General features: G+C 37.2%; 4 protein-coding genes across 6 annotated transcripts in view; 2 read left to right on the forward strand and 2 right to left on the reverse strand.

Annotated features, from left to right (window-relative positions):
- The window catches only part of LOC112054493 (calaxin), a 292,161-nt gene that overhangs the window by 179,100 nt on the left and 87,086 nt on the right, over positions 1 to 25,975 (forward strand). The gene's annotated exons all lie outside the window — the stretch shown is intronic.
- Positions 2,633 to 5,177, forward strand: LOC112054487 (low molecular weight phosphotyrosine protein phosphatase). Its single transcript, XM_024094284.2, has 4 exons — positions 2,633 to 2,789; positions 2,872 to 3,059; positions 4,046 to 4,207; positions 4,882 to 5,177. Exons 1-4 carry the CDS (start codon positions 2,753 to 2,755, stop codon positions 4,975 to 4,977), a joined length of 483 nt encoding a protein of 160 aa, XP_023950052.1. The 5' UTR covers positions 2,633 to 2,752; the 3' UTR covers positions 4,978 to 5,177.
- On the reverse strand, positions 7,427 to 10,513 carry LOC112054486 (acireductone dioxygenase). The gene is made up of 4 exons (XM_024094283.2): positions 10,335 to 10,513; positions 9,702 to 9,868; positions 8,773 to 8,905; positions 7,427 to 8,659 (listed from the first exon to the last, which is right to left on the reverse strand). The coding sequence occupies exons 1-4, from the start codon at positions 10,455 to 10,457 to the stop codon at positions 8,531 to 8,533; spliced, it is 552 nt and encodes a 183-aa protein (XP_023950051.2). The 5' UTR covers positions 10,458 to 10,513; the 3' UTR covers positions 7,427 to 8,530.
- LOC112054492 (uncharacterized) overlaps positions 11,417 to 25,975 on the reverse strand; it is an 83,114-nt gene continuing 68,555 nt past the window's right edge. For all 3 annotated transcript variants that reach the window (XM_024094289.2, XM_052891308.1, XM_024094287.2), the window contains 2 exons: positions 16,636 to 17,363; positions 11,417 to 15,807 (listed from right to left, as the gene is read on the reverse strand). In XM_024094289.2, the coding sequence (XP_023950057.2) occupies positions 15,697 to 15,807; positions 16,636 to 17,363 (839 nt within the window). In that variant the 3' untranslated portion in view covers positions 11,417 to 15,696. The remainder of the gene's footprint in view (positions 15,808 to 16,635; positions 17,364 to 25,975) is intronic.

Raw genomic sequence — 25,975 nt, forward strand, 5'->3', positions numbered from 1 at the left:
GAAGAAAGAAGAAAGAAAGAAAAAATCTTTATTACAGCATTATGCCACACAACACAATTTGCTCATAATAGCGAAGCCCGCATTAGAGTAGCGAGGTGGGCCTACGCTCCATACGTTTGACAGCCTCCGTGGCGCAGTGGATTTACAAGACGGAGGTCAATTGAGGTTTTCTTAATTGGTCCAGGTCTGGCTGGTGGGCGGCTTCGACCGTGGCTAGTAACTACTGTTGTGGCAAAGACGTAGCGCCAAGCGAAATAACGTTCCGGTACGATGTCGTGTAGAAACCGAAAGGAGTGTGGATTTTCAACCTCCTAACAAGTTAGCCCACTTTCATCTTATATTGCAACATCATTTACCATCAGTTGATATTGTATTTTGTAAGGGCTGACTTGTAGGTACCTAAGGAATAAAAAAATACTCCCTAAGTCTAAGGACCCCCTCCTTATATAGGTATATTTTGGTCCGTTAATATAGGCTTATACTGATGATATGGGAAAACATAATAAGACCGATTGTATGAAGGTCGTCGCTCATTAGAGTCACCCGGGACCCGATCCGCACCGCCTCGTCGCTAGGCGACAACTTGTAGTCGACAGGTGGACCACGGGTGGAAGATGCGTTGTCAACGAATTTCCTAGTAGTCGACTGAGAGTAGGAGTTGGCAAAAGCGTGCTATCACTGAGTGGTCCACTCGCAGTCCGCGCGTGGACACTTCGCGAGCGAGGCGATCCGGTGATGGTACGGAGCTGCTGTAGTGAGCGTTTGCCCATACAAATCCATACGAAGAATACTATCACTCGAGGCGAGGTGATGCGGGTCTGGTCCCGGGTGGATCTAATGAGCTACGACCTTCAAACCACAACAGTCGCCAATGTAACCTCATAATGCGATTGCTTGGATAAGCAAAACTAAATTGAAGCAATTTTCATTTGAATACGCAATGACCTCGTTAAAACGATGCGCTGATGTTGATGTCAGAGCGAAAAATTACACAAACTATTTTACTACAATAGATTGGTAAACATGGTTTGTTACATAGGTAACTAACATTGGAAAATCTAATAAGAGACGGACTTCTTGTAAATACTTACCGTTTATTTAACCTAATAATGGGTAGGTATGCACATTTTTGTTTAGTTTATTGAAATAAATTAAAGCTAATAAGAAAACATAAACGTTTATTGTCAAACGATGCGGGCGTGCTTAGTTGAGGCCAATTGAATTGGAAACTGTAGGAATTTATGTTGAGTGAAAATAAACGATACAATATAATATAATAAGTATTTAGTTATAGAATTGTATACCTACATAACAGTATAAAGGAATTAAATATAGCCTATGTTTCTCGCTTTTAATATAGTGTGCCACTGGTGAAAGAATTTTTAAAATACTTAATATGTTTAGTGGTTTAGGCCTGAAACAGCGGCGTAGTTTCTACCGCTGTATACATATCAATGATACGAGGCCCCCGGACAAAAGGGACCCCTTAAGTGTGAAAGCGAAAATTAGTAAAATGTTGTTAACAATCTCACATAATCGGGTGCTTCCTGAATACATGGCCCTCATATAAAAAATTGGCCTCCCACCTAAGTTAAATACTGGCACAGATTAATAGATACTACGCATGATACGAGTTACGTTAGCGAGGCAAGTCCTGTTACTAATGATCTAAGCATTTAGCAAATAAAAATATTTTCAACTGCTTATGGAGGTACTCAGCTCAATCGTTATCCAAGGCGACCAAAGCAGACGTTCGTTTAATAGCGAAACGAATGCTGGCCACGAGCCAAGACTATCAGATTTTATATTTTGCAGTTAGTTCCGCAGAAATCGAGTAAGTAATAAGTTGAAAGTTCTATTTATTTTCAAGAGAGACAGTGATTCAAGAAATTCTCAATACTTAGAATGGACTTGGTAAATTAGTGTTCCACCATGCCGCGGAGAGCAAATTAGAGTTCGCACCCAGTATGCCTGTGAACCTTAGTCCATTAATAACAGGACGTGCCTCGCTAACCGTTACCCCTCTGGCAAATATCTAAAATCTATGATCTAACGCGTTTATAAAAACTGTTGCTACAGAATCGATGTTTCATTGTTGTAATCGTTTTCGTCGTGTAAAGAGCTCCCTAAAAATGCCTGTTTGTATAGTTGAATGGCATAAAAAACGCCCAAAAACTTGTAATTTAGTAAAAGATGCGGTAATGTTTCATTTATAAGTATTTCTGCCTTAGTTTTATGAAATTTGTAACAAAAATAATCGATTCTTTTGACGGAACAGCAAAAAATCGATCAAGTAATCGAACATTCTATGTATTTAATCTGTGGATAGTCTAAGTGATGTGTTTTTTAGTCTGTGTAAAAATTACGCGTGTCTGTATTTCGAGTCAAATTTATAGTTGATGTGTGGTTTATAATTGTGTATGGACAGAGAATATATTTAATGGTGTTAAAGTTTACGATGTGTGAGTTTGCCTCGTCCCCCTCAAAAAACGACGGATTTTTTTGTTGGTGAATTTGGGTGCGAAACAGGTCCATAGTCTAAATAGTCAAAGGGCTTACTGAACTCGAAGCCATAGAGCCCGTTCTTAAAAAAAACAATCCGTCAATGTCTTGTATGTTGTTTTGACATTGACATTGACGGATAAAGTCAAAGACAAAAGGTCAAAACTCAAAAGTCAAAACAAAATTACAAAAAAAAACCCCACAATATTCTTCAATATTAATTATTCATTAAATTATTTAAATTCTTAAAATGTCTGACAAAAAGAAAGCCCTGTTTATATGCCTTGGTAGGTAAACATCAATCTAAAACTTATAACCTATAAGCTAAAACAACCGGCAGGTAAGTATAATTATGTGCTTGTTTTACAGGCAATATCTGTCGATCGCCAATAGCGGAGGGTGTTTTCCAAAAGACTGTGAACGACTTGGGTTTGGGACAACAATGGGAAATCGACAGTGCTGCAATTGGCAGCTGGCATGTAGGTAACCCACCAGACTGGAGGGCGCTAGACACCATGAAGAATCATGAGGTGCCTTACGATAATTGTGCGCGACAGGTATGCGTGTATTTTAGTATTTTTAGGCTCTATTTCTCTTTTAAATGTTGTAAATCATGTCTTTTGAACATGACAACTATGTGCCTTTCCCTCCAACTTATCTAAAAGCTTGTGCTGATATGACTGGTATAGTTGAAAAGGCGCGGATAGAAACCAGTTCCTCTTAGATTTCAGTTTGACTTCTTAACCATACTACTGAGGTTTTATTTGTACAAAAATTGTAGTGAAGTTTGTCTGGGGCTTACAAGCATCATGTTTGTAGAGAATAACAGTTTGATACTTTTTAATTTAATAAAAACTTATTGTGAGTAAAATTCAAAGTACACAATCTTTTTTACAATCTTTCTAAGTAGATTGGTATATAAAAGTATTTACAAACTTAGTGTCATATAAAATGCCCGGCCCACACTGCAACTAAATCAGTTATAATAGTTTTATTGATCATGTTTATGTGTGAAAATCCAATTTTCATGTACACATTTGATAAAACTGCACAAAACAACTGCACAATATGTTTGTAAAGTATTATTGTGTGACAGACAGACATAAGATATGGCTAATATACTTTATAATAATTATTTATGCCAAAGTAAGTCTGTTTGTATGTCTATACCTTTTTCACAGCTAAATGACTAAACCGATCAAGATGAATTTTGCTATAATGGTAAATGGGACCTTCAAGCAAAACATTTTTGATATTAAAATAAAAATAAAAGGAGATGAAATAGGGGCTGAAAGTTTGTATGGAAAGTTCTAAATTAAATTGAATAAAAAAATATGAAATATATATTATATTTCATATTTAAAAAAAAATAATATTTAACCTCTAAAGTGGTGAAATAAGGGTTGAAAGTTTACAATGATTTCCACGCAGACAAAGTTGCGTCCAAAAATCTGATATTTAATAAAAATTATAATTTAAATTAAATGTCAGATATTTTACCTTTAGTTCTAAATTCCTAATATATTGTGTCATATCATTGCAGATTATTAAAGCAGACTTCAATAACTATGACTATATATTTGGTATGGACGAGGACAACATGAGAGACCTCAAGTCAAGAGCTCCAAAAGGGTCCAAAGCCAAGCTGCTGCTGTTTGGGGAGTTTGATCCTGAGGGAGACAGGATTATCAGGGACCCCTACTATGTATGTAACTTTTAATTACTTATACTTAGATTTTAGAAGCCCATTCATGTTAACTTATATTTAGATTAAACAAAAATGTGCCTATTTTCATGGTGCTATGCTATGATGTTAGTAGAAAAAACAGGTAGATAGGTTTTACGCAGACCGCAAGTGGCACGTTAAAAATATGCTAATTAGCAAACCTGAGCTCAGTTGGCGCACTGTCATCGCGCTGTTGACAACGCCGCTGAAATAATTTTTGTGTGCCAGTTGTAAACGTCAAATGTGGTTTATGTAACCTATCTACCTTTTGTTCTTCTAACAACATTGGTGCTATGGTAAAATTGGATTTTTTTGTAATTTTAAAATATAAAAGAAAGTTAGCTCTTTTAACTAAAATGCTGCTGTGCTATGACAAAACGCTGTATCTAAAAACATTTTTTTTTGAGAAATTACATCTCTCTGTTTTTACTCAAAAGAGATCTCTATTATTTTTGGGGGTATAGACTATAGGTATTTTTTTATTTCTTAAAAAACATTTAAATAACAATACATGGAAACATGTCTGGGAAACTCATTTATGAGTGTTACCACAGAACACTGTATCTGAAGATATGTTGTAATGCCAGGTTGTAGTATTTTAAAAAGTATTTACGTTTTTCTCCATCAGTTATTGTAGGTCTTTTATTTTTCAGGATAGTGATTCAAAGGGATTTGAGAAATGCTACCAACAGTCTGTGAGGTGTTCTAAAGGATTCCTTGAGCAGTTGGAACAAGGAAAAGTCAAATAGTTTTAAATGCATTATGAATACATTCCAAATTTACAAGTAAATAGCTGAAGCAGTTAGTAACTCAAAACTTGCCAATTATATTCATTCACTATACATTCAATTCAATGTTAATAATGCCTATATTTGACATTTTAATCTATACAGCAAAGTTTAATTAAAAGTTATAAAAATTGTTAAATTAAAATAGCAATATTTTGTTATGTTTGTTTCATTGTTTGTTGGCGGTCTCTGTTACACAGTGGTATGCGCGATGGATTTACAAGACGGAGGTCCTGGATTTGATCCCTGGCTGGGCCAATTGAGGTTTTCTTAATTGGTCCAGGTCTGGCTGGTAGGAGGCTTCGGCCGTGGTCAGTTACCACCCTACCGGTGTACAAAGACGTACCGCCAAGCGTTTTAGTGTTCTGTTACAATGTCGTGTAGAAACCGAATTGGGTGTGCATTTTCATCCTACGCCTAACAAGTTAGCCAGCTCCTATCTTAGATTGCATAATCACTTTCCATCAGGTGAAATTGTAAAGAATAAAAAAAAATCGTACAATTTGTGCGAAAGTGCACACTGGCCATTGTTATATAAAGTATGTACTTACATGTAATAGTTATAGGCGATAGCCAAGTACCAAAGGGTAAAGATGATGATTCCCTGCCCCGCCATGGTAATAGTGAATGGTGCTGGAAAAGGATATTCAGTATAAAATAATAGTCTTATACATAAACGCTGAAGATTGCTAACATAAGATAAGAGGTTTGCTAAGAGAAATAAGCCCAAAAATGATGGGTCTATTGTGTTTAATAGGGAGAGCCATTCCAATGATTATGAAATAACCCAAATTTAAGTTAAATTAACCCAAATATAAAATACGGGTATATGTATTTTTTTTACCCAAATTTAAGTTAAATTAACCCAAATATAAAATACGGGTATATGTATTTTATATTTGGGTTAATTTAACTTAAATTTGGGTTAATTAAAAATCATTGGAATGGCTCTTCCTATTAAACACAATAGACCCATAATTTTTGGGCTTATTTCTCTATACTACAGCTTTACTCTACTTTGCATATACAATACATATACCTACAGCTTTACTCGATGTGTTCTGTTTTTCAACAAACTAATTACTAGTGAAGGTAGAAAATGCATGCCATTTCTCATTACTTATTATTTTAAATTATGTATTGTTTGATTGTAAAATCTTATTCAATATATATTAACTATATGTAATTGTTTAAAGCCTTAACATAATCGAATTTATTTTCTTTAATTTAAGAAGTTTATTATAATTATTATTAAGTGAAATGACTAGCAATTTATACCCTCATTTTTATTCTGTTTGTTAGTAACCAGTACCTACACACAGAGAAGGGCTGTAGTAGAAATATGTTTTTTACCTAGATCTACTATCAGGGTTCTAATTTAAAAGCTCTCAGCTATTAGGCCTTGACTGGTGTCTAGATGCAAGTAGGGTAGGACAGATACCTCGTTTTCTACTAAGTACAAAAGTAAGTAGGTTCCTAAATCATGTATGGATTTTTAAATTTTACTTATATCTTATTCTGATCTAGGTAGGTATATCACATAAGTACACTTACAAATAGAATAGGAGCCTTTGAGGCATTTATTTATTTGCTACTTATATATAACTTGATATTAAAACTGTTTGAAATAATCTCAAGAGGCAGCAGGGTTATACTTATTATCATTACTTAGTAATTTTCTTACCTTTTTTTGTATTATTTAGAATATTTTCCTCATGGTGATGTTTGTAGGTTATTGAAATATAACGTGCCCATTTTTATTATAAGAATGGTTGAACAATTATTTTGTTAATCCATGTTTACTAATATTTACTAAATATGACAGTCAGTCAAAAATATTATGTGGTGACAATAAAAAAATAAAAAACAATTCTGAATACTAGCCAGAACAACTAGAACAACTGACCTCTAGCCTCTAGCAGGTAGGTATATTAACTATTCTATCTATGATATCTATGTTTATACTCTATTTCAGTAGAGAATAAATTCTGGATCTATTAAGGGAAGTATTCCAAACCTATATTTACCAGACATACCTATATTTTGAAACACTGGTACTATAGGAGGTATAATTTGCTAAGAATTCTAAACCAAAGTGTTTCTTTTAATGATTTTATAAAATCTTACCTCTAATCTGCTTAAAAATATGCGTCGTTGAATGTCATATATAGGAATCAAGGAGGTCATGAGATAAGTTGACTAATGTTTTGACGTTTGTTATAGTGGCAAAGACAGACGCGTTCTTGACACTGGAGAAGCGTCAGTAAACGAGAAATGCAAAAACGTCAGTAAACTAGAAAAAAAAACGAAACCCGTTTACCAAAAAAGCAATGTTTTTTTGGTAAACGGGTCTCGATGTCACACGCCCCTATCAAACAAACAACTACTTTTTAAAACAGTTTATTTATAATATAACATTAAAAATATTAACAGGTACCTATAAAAATATTCTGGATATACAAATTTTCGGCCAACACTTATTCATATGTAGTACTTACTGTTTCTTAGATAGCTTAAATAACAAAAAATATTATCAAATTGATATATCTTATTACAGACTGTGGACTGATATTTAGCTAGACACCGCGTTTTGGAAGTAGACAGAGCTCTGCTGACAACTTCGTCGGCGGCGTCACCTAGCTATCGACGGCGATACGATTACGATACTGTTCAGAGTTGATGTGTGCTATATTTAAATTTGGAATGCCTTTAGAAGGCCACAAATTCGCGCCATGACTTATCTCGTGAAGATTAAATTACATATTGTCAGCCAATAGCTTACCGGAAATATCGCTCTCTTTCGTTGTGATGTGACGAAACAGTAAGCGATGTTTCCAGTTAAGCTGTTATTGGTTGACTATATATTTTTGTCTTCAAGAGATATGTGTATAGTAGGCGTCTATTTCTTGCCTGTGGTGCGGTATCTATAGCATGGCTAATTCGTTCGAAACACTCCCGATGGTCCGCGGGAGCCGGGTCGTAGCGATGCCCCGCGCACACGACTTCACAACCGCGATGTCTTTCTGCCGCCAACCGCCCGTCGCCCGCATACCATGGGAGTGTCATCAACGAATTTGCCAAGCTATAGCTAAATATCAGGAACGTCGTCTATTTGTATGTCATCATCATCATTATAAACCCATATTCGGCTCACTGCTGAGCTCGAGTCTCCTTTCCGAATGAAAGGGGTTAGGCCATTAGTCCACCACGCTGGCCCAATGCGGGTTGGCAGACTTCACACACGCAGAGAATTATGAAAATTCTCACGATGTTTTCCTTCACCGTTTGAGACACGTGATATTTAATTTCTTAAAATGCCATAACTGAAAAGTTGGAGGTGCACGCCCCGGACCGGATTCGAACCCACACCCTCCGGAATCGGAGGCAGAGGTCATACCCACTGGGCTATCACGGCTGTCTACAGGCTACAGGCGTCTATTTCCTACCTGTGGTGCGGTATCTAGCTAAATATTAAGAACATCCTCTGTTTATAATTTATATGTATGTTTAATGTTCATGCAGCAACAAATCCCTCCTTCAGTTTGTGTAGGTAGTCCTGCCGAGCCGGCATGTCGTCGGCGGGCCGGTTGTATGGCAACCAAACTGGCTCGCCGATGAAGAAGCGCTTCGCGTGTATGAAGTTCTGGAAAGTCATATTTAAAACTTCAAAATTTGAATGGTTAGGAGGTTATATATTTTTTAAATCAGAGAAGGCAAATCAGACACAAAATGTTAGTACGGTTTCACTATACTAACATTAGTGTCCAGTGTGAACCGGTGGTAGATGCCACTGGGTATGACAATCATGTCTCCGGCAGACACTGCAATGCGGATCCATTGGTCGTCGCCGTCACGAACGTCGAAGTAGCCTGACCCATCCAGCACAAGCCTGAAATAAAGAGATTATATATTTTTAGTCATTTATGGTTGTTTCGACATATGCAGTCATATGCTACATTTTGATCTTTATAAAACACGCGCGTATTTGAGCGTGTTCATTCCAGCACCTTCTGAACCGATAGTGTTCGAGCGAACACTCGCGAATGAACGAATGAACATAAAGTTTTAAATAAGGGTAGGCACAATGTATAAAAATTGTACAACAAGAAAAATCCTTCTCCAATAGAGATTCGTAATCATAATGACTCTTGAGCTGGGCACATAGTTGGAAAGATGATGTTGGACGTTGGGGTCCCAAGATGCTGGAATGGCGAATGGCATCAGAAAGCGTGTCAGAATGTGTTGGTCGACCCCCCACCAGGGCGACTGACGACATCAAGTCACAGGGATTCGCTGGATGCTGGCAGCTAAGGCTTGTGATGTTTGGAAGTCTCTACAAAAGGTGATTACGGCAATGATTAATGAATCTTAAAGTTAGGCAGTGCATTTTTGCATTTACTAAGTGTACACCACTGGTGGTCAGCTAGTATGAACATGGATTCTGATGACCTTATAAGTGTTTCATTGTTCATATGAATTGCAATATAGAGTTTAGATCCACTTTGTTGGTCCAATGCAGGTTGGTGATTGTGATAAATTTTGATTTATCAAGAGTAAAATATTCGTGATAATATTTGACTCTTGATAATATTAAGAGCCTTTGACAAACTAGAAACCTGTGATCTAAAGCCATTGTAGGTTAACCACTGGGCCAGTGAGGCAGTTAACAAATAATGCAATAGTACCTTATTTCCTCATCAGTGTGCAGATGTTCTTCATAAAACGACTTTATCTTCTCTTCATAGTTTGGAAGGCTGTCTTTGGAACAAGTGATTTCATCTTCATATGTGTATCCTCTATCCTTTTTAATTTTCTCCAGCACTCCATCTGTTGTGTATGTCTCCACATTTATCTGAGTACAGTATACTTCATTATTTGTTGAAAATTAATTCTTATAGAATTTAATACACATTTTTTTAAATCTATTGCAGTTATAAAGACAGTGATAGTAACATTTTTTAAATTCAAATTTAAATATAATCTTACACGCCGAAATAGCAGAAATGTTGCAACTAGATTTAATAAAAAATGTATCATTTATAAACGGTTATTCAGGCAAATTAATCTAATTTGAATAGCAAATGGAAAATATTCTGAGTTTTGTACTTAGTGGAACTGTTTGTGTATTATGAGATGTCTTTTTGCTGCTAAAAAAGTTTTATTCATGTTCATAGAGGTAGGTATGTATAGTTTAGGCATATTCTATATTTTAAGTTCATCGGCAGGCCAGTTATGAGTTAAATTAAGATAACAATAACTATAAATAAACGTGTAATAAGTATAAGTATAACTGATAAAAGACTTTAGACTCAACTTACATTGAAATATTCAACTCCAGTTATTGCGTATAAATCTTGGAGCCCAATGAACTGTGGAGGGTTTCTGTGGTGCTCCAGACGCTGGTCGTTGGTGTCGCTGTCCATGTACCAAGCTTTAACCATGGTTAAAATCTACAAAAATAAAACTTTTTCGGTGTTTCACAATCAAACCACAAACCACAAACCACCAAAAAAACAAAAATAAATCAGATGTCAAGTTAGTGTCAGTTGTGACATTGACATAGGATTATACTTGTTTTTTATCAAGAGGTTGGACTCTTGCTCTTTTGAGCCTGTGACGGTAAGAAAATATTCTGTTTTTTGTATGTTATTTTTTACTAAATGAAATACCTAATAATTCTATGCTTGTAATCCAGTGTTTTTTTTTCTATTCTTTACAAGTTGGCCCTTGACTACAACCTCTCCTGATGGTAAGTAATGAGGCAGTTTAAGATAGAAGCGGGCTAACTTGTTAGGATGAGGATGAAAATCCACACCCCTTTCAGTTTCTACACGACATGGTACCGGAACGTTAAATCGCTTGGCGGTACGTCTTTGCCGGTAGGTTTGTAACTAGCTACGGCCGAAGCCTCCCACCAGCCAGACCTGGACCAATTAAGAAAATCTTAATCAGCCCAGCCGGGGATCGAACCCAGGACCTCCGTCTTGTAAATCCACCGCATATACCATTGCGCCACAGAGGTCGTCAAAAACCACTCTGGCTGTTTTTCTTTTGTTTTCTATAGTGAGTCTCCGGGACGGTACGTAGGAAAATAGGTTAAGTCGCAATCCATAATAGTTAGTAGTTAGTAGCATCAAAGGCTGGATTTGGAGTTCCAAAAATTCAAAAACTTGGCTTTGGCGTACCAACAGTTATGTAGTTAGGAAAATAAGTCACACCAAATATTTTTTTTAATTTTTGCTATGGTTTATTAAAGTAATAAGTAGATTGCATTGACTGTGAAAAGTTATTAGAACTCAAGGATAGTCAAACTAGGCCTTACAGTGTTCAGCAGGAGTCCTAGTTGTAGTCTCATGTTCAAATATGACTGAGTCAGGGTACACAGATTGAATAAAAGAAGTTTTGCAAGTAAAAATAAATTTAATACATTATTCTACGAATGTTACCTACATACACTCTTTTTAACTAAATTACAATACAGACACGAAGATTGGGGTTTTATTTACGTCTATCAAAAATATTTTACACTTCATTAACACTATAAAAAAAAAAAACATTTTATAATTTCATTTAACACACCGAGAAGAATAATTCTAATAATTATAAAGTTATTATATCTGTATCATTGTGATATAGTAATAGTGCATGTTTGTTAACAATAGCGATATGCGAATAACTTTAATTACATTTTTGATTGTACCAATTATTCCCTTAATAATAATTAGATTTTTAAATATCGAGGGTATTACTCAAACCACATTATTTACTTACGCTAACGCCATTTTAGTAGGTGTTTAACTGTTATTTACACCATAAAACTGGATACTTTTCAACTTGTCCTCCTATTATATTACTGTGCTGTGATATTACTACACGTGGTACACACACACACTTCCAGTTCCTCGCACATTTAAATATTTCATTAAGACTTTAAAATACTGAGAAATGCGTTGATAAGATATCTTGAAAATAATAGGGTTCCAATGTGACTAAAAACAAAAAACTTTTAGATACAGTGTTTTGTCACTTACAAATATTTTCTAAACGAATGATACAAAAAAGTTCATAACATTAAAGTTTAAGTAAAAATAATCAACAACCCAAAACTTAAGGACTGAGAGAATTGAAAAATTTAAATGCAATTCAATTTCAAATTAACGTTTTATGGACGGAAATAGAAAATAATAAACAATTATAATAACAAATACAAAATAAATTAACAAATTCATAAACAACACATTTGAACCAATTTTATCGGATAATTTGTGGCGAACGAACTCTTTCGTTCGCCCACTTTAGGTTAGGCCATCTACATTCACATTCCAGATTCATTTCATATTTAGAATTCCCTCGAACGCGCATGCGTGGATATATTGTTTCGCCCATCATTACATCTTTACCGTTCCTCCATTCCGCACACCGCATCATCACTTTAATAGTCCTTTTATTTTCTGTCCTTTTACAATTATTATAATCAGTGAAAGAATAAATACCTATACCAATCAACATCGTCGTATTCATATCTATTTACTAACATCAAACCTCCATGGCGATAAATTTATGAGATAGTCCATTTTAAGTTAACATATTTTAAGTAATTTGGGGGTAGGTACTGCGGAGTTAATCTGATGTAGGCATTATAAAAAGGATAAGGCGCAAGACTAGGCCATTTTAAGTAAACAAGGCCGTTAAATGTTATTAAATATTATATTAGTTGACACAGTTGACTTCATAGTACTTAAAATTTCCACTATTTCAATGTTTGCAATAAAAAATATTGTGTCTATGAACTGAGACAAAAAGTATTTGTATGTGTATTTTACAAAATCTAAAATTGCTATGCCAACTCCACAAACTTTAATTATTATAATTGGTTCACACAGAATAAAGAATAAATCCAGAATGAGTGTTTGCAAGCAGCGTGGTGAAGCCAGTGAAACTCATAAAAACAAACGTCACGCGTCTACTTGATATCCGTATATACTTACTTTTTTCATAATTTGTATTTCAAAATTTAACACTAACAACAATTACGTAAATTAATATCGAAATTTTTAAAATTATTAATATAAATTATATATTATTAAAAAAATATTAATTATTTAGTAGAGTGTTTGTGAAGTAAGCCTATTTGAGATGAGCTAAATTTGAATTTTGAATTAATTATAATAGTGACATAGATAAAGATAAATAAATAATATGCATTTATAGTAGATAAAGGCAAACCCTTTCAGGACCTTTTGTTTCTCTTTTTGTCATTTTCCTTTAATTTTTTAAAATTCCAGTCATTTTTCTTTTTTTTGTTTAGAATATAAAAGCTTGAGAATAGAGCATTAGTGTTACAATAACGAAAAAAAATTTTAACCGCAACTAAAGGAATAGTAACGGTTTTAAGTCTCTATTCATCATACTTTACGCTTCTAAAGTCACAAATATACTCAGATACGATTAACTAATGTATAAATGTAGAAAAAAATGTTGGAATATGTATATTCATATATATATTTTTTTACATCTCAATAATGATTACGATCGAATTTCGACCAGTGGGCTAGTGGACACTAGTTAATACAAAACCCACACCAGGATTTTTAAAGCTAAACAATTTTAGACTAAATCGTGACTTAACATGAAATATTGAGATCATCCTTACTTCTAGTTATTTTAGCTATAGCTTGGCAATAAAGAGTAGAAATTAATAGAGGCGACAATATGGCAACACGAATACGAGAAACGTAAACGTAACCATAGCAACATAACCTTCAAAGCCGACAGAATAATCACTTTTGACAGTAGACACTAACAACTGACAAGTTGAATAGTGTTGTAAGAGGGAAAAAAGTTAGTTCTGTTTTTACACTTTTTTGCCAAGCTGTATGTAAATCGTCAAATTGAACAATTATATGAAATAATTATTTTTGCATTATGTATTAGTTTTAATACAAAATGATTAACTTTGTTGTATATATTTAATTTTTATATATCCTCATTACATAAAATAATAAACATAAACTATTAACTACATGAACTAAAATTATGATAAGTAATTTCAATTAACAATACAACAAATATATTATCACAATCATACTTATTATTACCCCCTTATTCATAAACATAGGTTAAGATTTAAGCACCGATTTAGTTCAAAGTAAAGTGGACCTAACCAATACTGTTTAAAGTTTGAAGTAAATTGATGCTTAAATTTTAATTCATGGTTATTAATATGGGGGGTTAGGGCCAAGAACAAAATAATTATTCATGACCATAACTAAAATTTTGTGTATGTGCGTGCATAAGATTGTTGATCAGGGTATGCACTAGTACGCAAATTTAACCAAACTAGGCAAATGTGCTTTGGATAAGCATTAACAAAACATGTTTTAGGGTATGCAGTACTTTAATGCATGTATGATGTGCACGCCACTGTGTGATATTCATGTTGTGTCATGACTCGTCATGAATAACATATACACAAAGTTTGATCAATAGCTATGAATAAATATTTTGCTCTTGGGCCCAAGGACTATAAATTATTTACAGGAAAGTTTTTTTTTCTAATAATATAAATAAAATAGTCGATTCCTATTACAAATTAACTATTATTTGACAATTATAAACATTTCACATCGATCAATAAAATATTATGATACATTTTCTTTATTATGATTAATAATACTACAGTACAGGTATTATAATAGTTGACACAGAATGACACTTTTAAGATAGGTATATAATATACTATATTGACTTCAATCAAGCTTTATTATTACCTACACTAAACAAAACTTTGAACTAAAATAAATTGAATTAATAATCCTTTCATTTTAATATATAGTTTTTGAAACATATATATGTTTATTAGTAGGTACCAAAACTTAAATCCAATTTTATCTCCAGAAATAATCTCAAAACATTTCTATAGTCCATATAAAATGTTATATGGATTTAAAAACTAGCCTTCGTGTACTAAAACTATGATAAATTTCGATTATCATTATGATAACCTCAAATTTAAGTTTGCACACAACAAGGTTATATTGATTTTTATTCCTGTCCTCATTTAATTTGGATTTGTTTAACAGATTTTAATAAGAATCTTGGCTGAAGACTAACTTAAAGAATATATATTTATTTTTCCGAATGAAGAACATAACATTTATCAATCTCATATATTAGATAGGTACATACACAAATAATAAGAAAATAAACATAATTTATATAAAATTAACATCCAGTAGAATATATTTCAAGCACTAAACGTTTATATAAATTATATTGCAACACGAAATGAAAATAAATAAATAAATGATAAATATCAATCGCAATCAATCCTTATTAGACAGATATTAAATATATTATGATCTTATTTTGAGAAATTCTTTAAGTTAAAGATTGAAGATTTACATTCCATATACCTATTCTAAAACACTGAAATTTATTTAAGATTTCATTTTAATTAAGGCTTACTTAGTATAATGCAGAATACAGAATTTTGTATCCTTTGACTTGTTAATACCACCATAAATGTTTTGATAAATTAGTCACAATTATTATTAAGAATTTTAGTCAAAATACAATATATTATGGAATTCACTGGAATTGTTTCTGTGACATTCAATTAGTCTTAATGTCAATAATTCAAGTTTAAATGTCACTAATTGTAGTCAATTTGATGTCATGCTAAAGCTTGGTGTGTTTCACCGTGTCCGTCCAATAGTTTTGTATTGTCATCGCCTCCAACGAGTTCAAGAACGAATCGTTGTCCAAACTGTACATCTCCTCAGAGTTGTCCTGGAAAAACAAGAAATAAATATGTATACAGTGATTGTCTACATATTCCATTGGGTACAAAATATAGCGTATATTGAATGTATACAAGGCAATTACGCACTCATAGTGTTATAGCTCTGTATGGTTTCAGAACGTAAAACAAAATAAAATTCTGGCAAATTATGCACGATTTGTAAGTACTGGTCGCGTATACTTTCTGAAGCTAATTCAGTCAATAATTTAATAAAATTCACAAGGCTAGAATCAACGTGATCTGACATTGTATAGATTTAGAATGCAAAAAAGTGTTTGTAAAGCATAATATGTCGTAGGGATATGATAAAAACACGGATTTGGGCACCTGGGTTGTTTACGTTCTAACCTAACTCTAGATTTTTACAGAATTTACTTATGGACTAGTGCAGTATACTTTTCGCTCAAAATACAAGCGCGCGTAACTGCGTAATAACGATGTATAGTTTTCAAACGTATTTGTAATTGATTTCTCATAATATGGAACATAAACCAATTATCGGGATTCAGTCTTATATAAAAACTAAGTATATTTAATTACTAAAAGTGGTTGAATTACGAGTGTTGTAACGTACTGTTCCGGAGGAAACAAAGTAAGAATAAATAAAAAGAAAGTACAAAATACGTAACCGTATATCAGGCTGGAGTGGTGCAGTTGAAACAACCTTAAAAAATTTCGTGATTTAATATATTTTTTGTTTATAATTTTATGCCAATACACGGATGTAGCACTGGAATCTTGCAATATCCACTTTTATGCACTAGTCGAACATGGGAAATTTTAAACTTAATCAAAACTATTGAAAAACAACTTACCCTGATAGTACTGTCGTCCAAATATCCACTCGAATCTGGGTTCGAGCATTTATCGTTCAGAGTCTGCGGTTTATTCAGATACCTTCGACGGTACAGAACGAATGCCGTACTACCGGCCAATGCTGCCAGCACCAACGCAGCGAATGATATCCCAGCTATCGCTCCAGTGTCCATGCCACCATCGGTAGTATCTATTATCCTTCTAGAACTTTCTACGTTCGGTGGAATCCTTGTTTGTAAAAACGCCGTTTCTAAAGACAAGGGCTTTTCAGTGACTATCCGACTTTCGGAAGCGCCTTCCAAAGTGAGGTCTTCTTTGACGAAATCGGGCGTTGTCAAATTGCGTTTTTTCGCAAATGTGGAGTTCTGAGATTCGGTGTTAGTGAAATCCATTGTTAAATTTAGGTTTGTTGTGTTATCTGGCAGTGATATAATAGATACGTTGCTGTCTGTTATATTGATCGGTGTCCATTTTATTCTCGTCTGTACTTGTGTTATGTTTGTCAATGATAAGGTCATGTTTGTAACAAATGTCTCCGTCTTTGTCGGCTCTTTCTCTGTTGTGTTTTTCTGTGTAGTTGGCGTTGTTCTGTTTGTGTTTGTGTTCTGTGGGGTTTTCGTGAAGTACATAGCCCTCGCTTGTCTCTCTGCGACGTGGGGCTCGATCTCGAAGTCCGCGTAGTGCATTACATCAGATTGGGGCGCTGCGAGGTTTCTTCCGGTACTCGCTGAAAAGGGCATAAATAACAATATTAGAGTTAATACATCAATTTGCATACATTAGCTTAACAATTAAGCCTTCCTAAAGAGTGTAAATGTGTTAGCCGCAATGAAATGTGTGTCCGTAGCTCTGAATAATGGATTATAACTGAGCTAATTAAAGAGATAATTTTGCGCGGTAACATAAAGTGTAAAACTAGTATGCAATAAAAACCGTTTGTTTCTAGGTGTATGTAATTGAAGATTATCTAATAGACCGGAGTTCCTGAAACAATCGTACCTACGTAATAACGAATTATAAAACTTTAAATACAATAAGAAAGTATATTTATTATTAAAATGGTTCTACAATACATAATTATTTTGTTCTAGCTAATAGAGGACAGTGCAATCTTTAGAAAATCAATAGTAGAAAGACAATTATTACTCTAATGGAGAAGTTTCTTGAGAACTCCTGTAACAGGCAATTTGTTACCTGAACCTCACTTATCTAAAGTTCTACAGTTCTCGAGTTAGTTATTCAAGAACTACAATCCATTATCGTATTTCAGGCTATTTGTAGTTCGAAACCTATCGAACGAGAACTTCAAAACATCATTAATATTCGAACCTATCCTCATAGTTTTGAACTCTACGCAAAATGGGTGTTAAATACGAGTAAGTTAACCGTGGGAAAATATGAAAACGTGCCTTTAAATTTGATTTTGTGTGTGTGTCTGTGTGTGTATCTGTGGCATTTTAGTGTGTAAACGGATGGATCAATTTAGACGTGAGTTTAGTTTCCAACTTTTCAGTTATGTGTGAGCATTTTAATAAATTAACTATCACGTGTCTCAAACGGTGAAGGAAAACATTGTAAGGAAACCTGCATACCTTAGAATTTTCTTAATTCTCTACGTGTGTGAAATCTGCCAATCTGCATTCTGCCAGCGTGGTGGACTATTGGCCTAACCCCTCTCAGAAAGGAGACTCAGCAGTGAGTGAATATGGGTTAATAATGATGAAGTATTGTTTTCACAAGGATTTTAAAATCTTTAATTTTTGGGTTATTTCAGCATCTGCTTGTTATTTTTTGACTGACGACATCAAGCGAATGTCGGATTGCAGGGATTCGCTGGATGCAGGTGGCTCAGATTCGTGATGTTTGGAAGTCCCTACAAGAGGCCTTTGTCCTACAGTCCATCGGCTGATATGATGATGATGATGATTTTTATTTTTCTAGGTTATTTTGAGTTTATTTTTGTTTGAACAAAACATCACTCGGATTTAAGTAGACATTAACAAATGAGTCCCGTAAATCGAGTAATACAAAAGCTCTTAAAGTCCACGCTTGATGTATAATGGTTATATTTTGGCCGGTAATAGTGAAAGTATTTGTAAGAGCTAAAGTAAATAAATGCGGAATATAATTTAACGCGGCCGCGGCCGGATAAGGCCCGAAATATTCATGGAAAGCGTGGGATTAAGGATTTACATTTTGTATACATTGACCCCAGTTTGTGTTGGTAGTTTGTATGCTACCGTGAGACACCATTCGCACGAGAGCTTTATTAACGGACGTTGAAAAAGCGTTAAAATAAAACACCGAATCTAGTGCAGGTGAATCTTTAGTACAATATCGTTCGCTGCTCTTGACGCGGCTTTAGACACTTCGCGTATTATAGTAAACTCAGTTTTTCCACAAATCCCGCGGTAACCTTAGATTTTACAGACATAAATGTGGCCTATGTGTAAATTCAGGGTATGTTCTATCTCTATTCCAAGTTGCAGCCAAATCGGTTCAGTAGTTGCGGTGTGATGACTGACAGATATATGACAAACATTAACTTTGGCTTTAATAATACTAGTGTAGCTTTTCCGGGCTTTAATTCAGTTGATTGCCAACATAATGGCAGGGGAGTTAATTTATATTCCCTCCGTTTTTATTTAGTACAAATATCCAATTCGACGGAAGCAAGTTAGGAGGCAGTTAAAACTGTACTATAGCGTTATTTTTTCCGCAACTTGCTTGCTGATACTTATTTATTGCCGACCAAGGAAAAAGGCAATTCGATAAATCTTTGGAGCACCATTCGGGATTACGTAATTGGGGTCGAATGTTGTTTGAGATATACTCCTCGTCTGTGACAGTAGTTTGTTTATATTAGTCTTTCTACTTATGGCACTACACAAAGGCAAACCGTCTTGCCTTAAAGGTGCACATTTTCGCATCTTAACGGCGGGCGTCCACAGATCCGTATCGGACGCATTGCATCAAATGGATGTTAGTATTGTTTGTACATAAAGTCATACAAGTGCGTCCACTGATCCGCATTGAACGGATCGCATCAAACGAACTTCATCTACTTACCGTAAAATTAAAAATCCGTTTGATGCGATGCATCCAAAACGTACGATGCGGATCAGTGGATGCCTACCATAAGTGTTATCGCCGCGTTGCAACGACTTGCGGTACGCAGTACGGACGGCTTCAGTGTTCTCGTGGCGTTCGAGCCGTCCACATCTCTTGTTGTGTAATTCTTTATGGGTTACTTGGGATAGGCGGCGAGAGCAACTTGAGCCACGAGCATACTGAAGCGGACCGTACGACGAGCGCGCCGTTATATCGCAAGTCGTTCCCGCAAACCGATCGTTACCGATCTCTAACTCCCCACACTTTAAGGAAACAATTCGCGTCTCATGACGTCATATCCGTCTCAGACTACTATTTCCTACACTATATTATGCATAACACAGTATAACTGGCACAGTGTAGATATTAGCGAAGTTAATGGTTGGCACAACTGCGTCCACTCACAGCTTCCTGCCAAAGCTAGCGGCGAATTGGTCTGAGCTCAAGGTCAAACGATTCGCGTGTGCATAATAATGAACATACAAGGACCTGTAGCCATGTGGCACGCATCTCTTTCTACAAACGCTTCGAAAACTAGAAAAATGTATGGAAATGACAAATGCGATCGACAACTTGATCATGTGATATGTCGATAGCAAATGTCAATTCTATACATTTTTGAATTTTCGGAGCGTTTGCGATCGTAGAAAGAGAATCGACGTGCTTGGCTACAGGTCAGGGAACCTAGAGTGGATGGTTTGAACGACCTCTCTGTCGCACTGGTTGTCATCAGAGATCCTGGGTTCGATTGTCAGCTGGTTTTGCGACTTTATATAGACCTCCGTGGCGCAGTGGTGTGCGCGATGGATTTAAGACGGAGATCCTGGATTCGATCCCCGGCTGGGGTTTCCTAATTGGTCCAGGTCTGGCTGGTGGGAGGCTTCGGTCGGTGGCTAGTTACCACCCTACCGACAAAGACGTATCAACAAGCGATTTAGCGTTCCGGTACAGTGTCGTGTAGAAACCGAAAGGTGTGTGGATTTTCATCCTACTCCTAACAAGTTAGCCCGCTTCCATCTTAGACTGCATTATCACTTACCATCAGATGAGGTTTTAGTCAAGGGCTATCTCGTAAAGAATTTAGTTAATGCTAGTTATCGGCAAAAACGTTCCGCTAAGCCATTTCTCTTTTCTTCATCTTTCATCATGCTTAAAGAAAGAAAGAAAGAAGAAAGAAAAAATCTTTATTACAGCATTCAGCTTCGTTAAACCAGCTTTCATCTCAGCCTGCATTTTCACAGGAGATGCCAAAAACAGCTATTTTGTTCCGCACTACCTTCAAACCGATCAGTATGTACTAGAACTTTGTGTATTATAAAGTTTATCGTGTATTAAGTGGACTACCCGCTAAATAAAATTATTTCAATATCAATAATAATAACTATACCATAGACAAAGAGACAAAGAGCCAGGGATAATAGAGATTCGGACCACGCCCCAAGGTCGCGCAATTAGTTCGCGTGCGTATAATTACGTTCCAGAACAAGCAGGGTTGTCACTCGCACTACATTGTAAAGTTTTTACTAGTAGGTTAGAGAGCTTGAAATAAAAGGCGATTTATCGTATGGAAATGCAATATCGAATGTATTTTCGTCTTATTAATATTTACAATTTTAGCAATACAAATCTGCGAACACACGTTAGTAATAAAACCACAATTGACCAATCACGCGGAACAGGTTTTTCGCTGCGTGATATAAAACTGCTTCGTATGCGGTCGCGGCTTCAGTCCAACCTAAAACTCCACGCAGAGATGTCGTCTATTGGAAACAGCGATCAACGAGGTGCTACATATATATCTCGGCGCACGACGAGCTATCGCTCAGTCTGCGGCAGCGTGCCTCGGCGAACGGACGTGTATGCGCCATATGTAGTAGTCGTCGTAGTCGTAGGTATGCATGTAGGCCACTACATTACTCCGCCCTCAGCGAAGCGCACAGGTGGTTTTGAAATTCTTCCCGACCTGGTGACCTTGTATGAGCTCGTCGGTGCTTCCATCTCTTCGTGTTCTGTCGTGTTGAAGGTGTACGCTGGTTTCAATCTATCTATCGATACGGTTGTGCATCGATTTTCTAGTTGCACTTGGAAGTACTTATTATGGCGCTCGATGATTTTGAACGGTCCGCTGTAGGTAGCCGTGAGAGGTTTGCGCACTGCGTCATTGCGTACGTATACATGTGTGCACGTCTTTAAGTCACTGGGAATGAATGATCGCTGCGTGTTGTGTTCTCGTTGCATCTGCGCTTTCTTCATAGCTTCATTTAGATTGTTCAAAAACTGAGACGACTGGCTGTGTACTGTAACAGGTTCGCCGTAGAATTCTCCGGGAAGGCGTAGTGTTTTTCCATACAAGAGCTCGGCCGTACTAGCTCCGATGTCTTCTTTGTATGCTGCGCGTAGGCCGAGTAATACGGTAGGTATTTCATTCGTCCAGTTCGTAGAATTGAGTCGCGCGGCGAGTGATGTTTTCAGCGTGCGGTGCCAGCGCTCGATGATACCGTTACACTGCGGGTGGTACGCCGTAGTTCGTGTTTTCTTTATTCCCATGCGATGCATTAGCTTGGTGAACACTTCGGACTCGAACTGCCTGCCGCGGTCGGTCGTGATGGTCACTGGGCATCCAAAGCGCGCAATCCATACGTCGTATACTACATTTGCGACTTTTTCAGCTGTGATGTCTTCAACTGGCTGCGCCTCTGGCCATTTCGTTGCCCTGTCGATCATGGTGATTAAATAGCGGCAGTTGTTTGACACCGGAAAAGGACCTACAATATCTAGATTTAGGTGTTCTAGACGTCCTACAGGCGTATAACTGCATATCGGTGCTTTAGTATGCCTCTGTACTTTTACTCGCTGGCATTGTTCACAACTTCTTGCCCATTCAGTGATGTCTTTCTTCATTGTTAGCCAGAAGTAACGCGTCGTTAATAATCGTCTCGTCGCTCTTACGCCGGGATGATTGAGTTCATGAATCGCTTGGAAAGCCTGGCGTCTGAACTCCGGTGGTAGAAACGGACGAGCAGAGCCTGTAGACATTTCGCAAGCGATTGTTGTTGTCGTGCCTGGCGGTGTTATACGTCTGACTTGATATCTGTCACTCAGCATTATTTTCTTTAATTCTGCGTCGTGGTTTTGAGCTCCAGATAAGTCTTCGTAGTTTATCGGTGATGGGCACGTTATTGTATCCACTCTGGATAGTGCGTCAGCCACGATGTTGTCTTTTCCAGCGATGTGTTTGATGCTGGAAACGAATTGGCCGATGTACTCCAAATATCTTGTCCGGCGCGGTGTTTCGTTCTTGCTGATTGAACTCAGTGCGTGAATCAGGGGTTTGTGATCCGAGTAGACGGTGACGTCACGGCCTTCAAACATCCGGCGGAAGTGACGTACAGCCATATAAATTGATAGCATTTCTCTATCATATGTGCTATATTTCTTTTGGGCTTCGTTAAACTTCTTAGAGAAAAATCCCAAAGGCCTCCATTTATTTCCAATTTTCTGTTGAAGTACGGCTCCAGCGCAGGTCTCAGATGCATCAGTAAACAAAGCGAACGGCAAACTCGATGATGGGTAAGACAGAGTTGCAGCATTTGATATGTCTTCCTTGCACTTATTGAATGCCTCTATTGCTATCTCGCTCCATTGTATGGTTGTCTTGTCGTTTTTCTTCGAGTATTTGAGATACGCGTTCAACTCCTTCTGATGTTCTGCGGCGTGTGGAATATTTTCTCGATAAAAATTCATCATGCCGAGAAAACGTCGAAGTTGCTGGATTGTTTGCGGCCGAGGATAATCTGTGATGGCCTTTATCTTCTCGTCGGTTGGTTTAATTCCTTGGGATGATATTGTATAACCCAAAAAGTCGAGTTTCGGCTGGCCGAAGATGCACTTAGCGACGTTAATTTGTAATCCGTTGTCGCTGAGTCGTTTAAATACCTCTTCTAGCTCTTTTCTGTGCAGCTCTTCGGATTCTGATGCAACCAGTATGTCATCGACGAATGGAAAAACAGGAAGTCCTCTCAGTACGTTGTCGATGTGCCGTTGGAATGTCTGCCCGGCGTTTCTTAATCCAAAGCAGCATCTGGTGAACTCAAATAACCCGAATGGCGAAATGACAGCTGTTCTAGGTATATCTTCTTCACGGTTTCTTACTTGGTAGTATGCTTTCTTCAGGTCGATGGTGGAGAAAATTTTCTTGCCCAGTAGATTGTACGTGAAGTCGTGAAGTCTTGGTATCGGGTACCGATCTGGAACTGTAACCGCGTTCAGCCGGCGATAATCTCCACATGCTCTATAGGTGCCATCCTTCTTCAGTACAAGATGCAGCGGACTCGCCCAAGGACTGTTAGACGGTCTGCATATTCCTTGCTCTATCATCGTCTGGAACTCTTCTTTCGCCGCCTTGTACTTGTGTGGAGGTAGAGGTCGAGCCTTGGAGTATAACGGTGGTCCCGTCGTCTCTATGTGATGTTCTACCTCGCTGTGACAGAGCTTGAGCGTTGGTCGAGTGATGTCCGGATACTTTGCAAGCAGATCGTGGTACGGTTGTTGATTGTTCACCGTGTTGATGCTGTGCTCCGTTGTAGGCGTGACGTAACCGGTGACAGATAGACCAGTTTGTTTGTCAATCAGTCTTCTCCCATGAATGTCGACTGTCAGCTGGTGTTTGTGCAGGAAATCAGCGCCCAGTATCGGTCGAGTGACTGCAGCTATGACGAAGTTGCATATGTAAGGTCTTCGTAGCCCGATATCCAACTTCATAATGCGCTCGCCGTAGGAAGGAATAGACGTCCCGTTTGCGGCGTACAAATAATCCACTTGCTTCAATTTCTTTTTGTTTGCATTTCTTGCCGGGAGTACGCTCACGTTCGCGCCGGTGTCGATGAGAAAGCTGAGTCCAGTGGTCTTTTCCTTGATGAATAAGCGACGGTGTGTTAACATTTCATTGACCTCGGCTCCCGTCGCAGCCAAAGTCTCTCCTAGTTTTCCTGTCTCTGGCCGGTTTTCTTTGCGAAATTGCACGGTTTTCTGCATTTGAAGGCGTCCTTTCCAAACTTGCGATGAAAGTAACATACGGCCGACTCTGTATTTGCTGACCTTGACCGGGATCTTGACCGTCGGCGATGAGTATATGGTTGACGATAGTTGCCTCTCGCTCTTTCCATCTTCAGCTCGTTTACTTCCTTCGTCAGCGACTCGATCATTTCTATGATCCTCTCGTTTGATGACGTAGGTTTCGGAGATGTGACGCTTCCGTGACTACAGGAACAAACAGATTGTATCTCCTTCGTATGTTCATCCATTTTGTCTGCCATAGCCGCTAGCGAGTCTAATTTTGATTCTTGGCTCACTGCTAGTACGGCGCGTGTTGCCGGTGGGAGGTGGCTGATCCACAGCATCCGCAGTGTGTCCTCCGGAATCTTGTCGCGGCCCAGATCTCGCATCCGTCGTAGCAGTTGTGAAGGTCGCTGGTCGCCGAGTTCAACTTCATTGAGTAGTTTCTGTAGTTGTTTATTTTCTGACTCTTCATAGACAGACAGCAATCTTTTCTTTAGGGCCTCGTATCTGCCCGTGTTGGCTGGTGACAGGATGATATCACCAATTTGCTCGATGTCCATCTTGTCCAGTTGCGCGACGACAAGTCCAAACTTCGCCTCATCGCTAAGCTTTTGGTTGGCAGTAATAGTTTCGAACTGCGCGAACCATAGCCTAGGCTTATCGCGCCAAAACTGTGGTAATCTCGACTTGATGGAGACTAACTCGATGTCTTGCTCTCTCTGGGTTCCTGAGTGTTCTGACTCCATTTTTTTAATTTTTTTATTTTTTTTATATTTTTTTCTTATTTTTTTTGTATTTTTTTCACTCACGTCGGTGTCACCACTGTAAAGTTTTTACTAGTAGGTTAGAGAGCTTGAAATAAAAGGCGATTTATCGTATGGAAATGCAATATCGAATGTATTTTCGTCTTATTAATATTTACAATTTTAGCAATACAAATCTGCGAACACACGTTAGTAATAAAACCACAATTGACCAATCACGCGGAACAGGTTTTTCGCTGCGTGATATAAAACTGCTTCGTATGCGGTCGCGGCTTCAGTCCAACCTAAAACTCCACGCAGAGATGTCGTCTATTGGAAACAGCGATCAACGAGGTGCTACATATATATCTCGGCGCACGACGAGCTATCGCTCAGTCTGCGGCAGCGTGCCTCGGCGAACGGACGT

The sequence above is a fragment of the Bicyclus anynana genome, chromosome 1, assembly GCF_947172395.1.
Source record: "Bicyclus anynana chromosome 1, ilBicAnyn1.1, whole genome shotgun sequence".
NCBI lineage: Eukaryota > Metazoa > Arthropoda > Insecta > Lepidoptera > Nymphalidae > Bicyclus > Bicyclus anynana.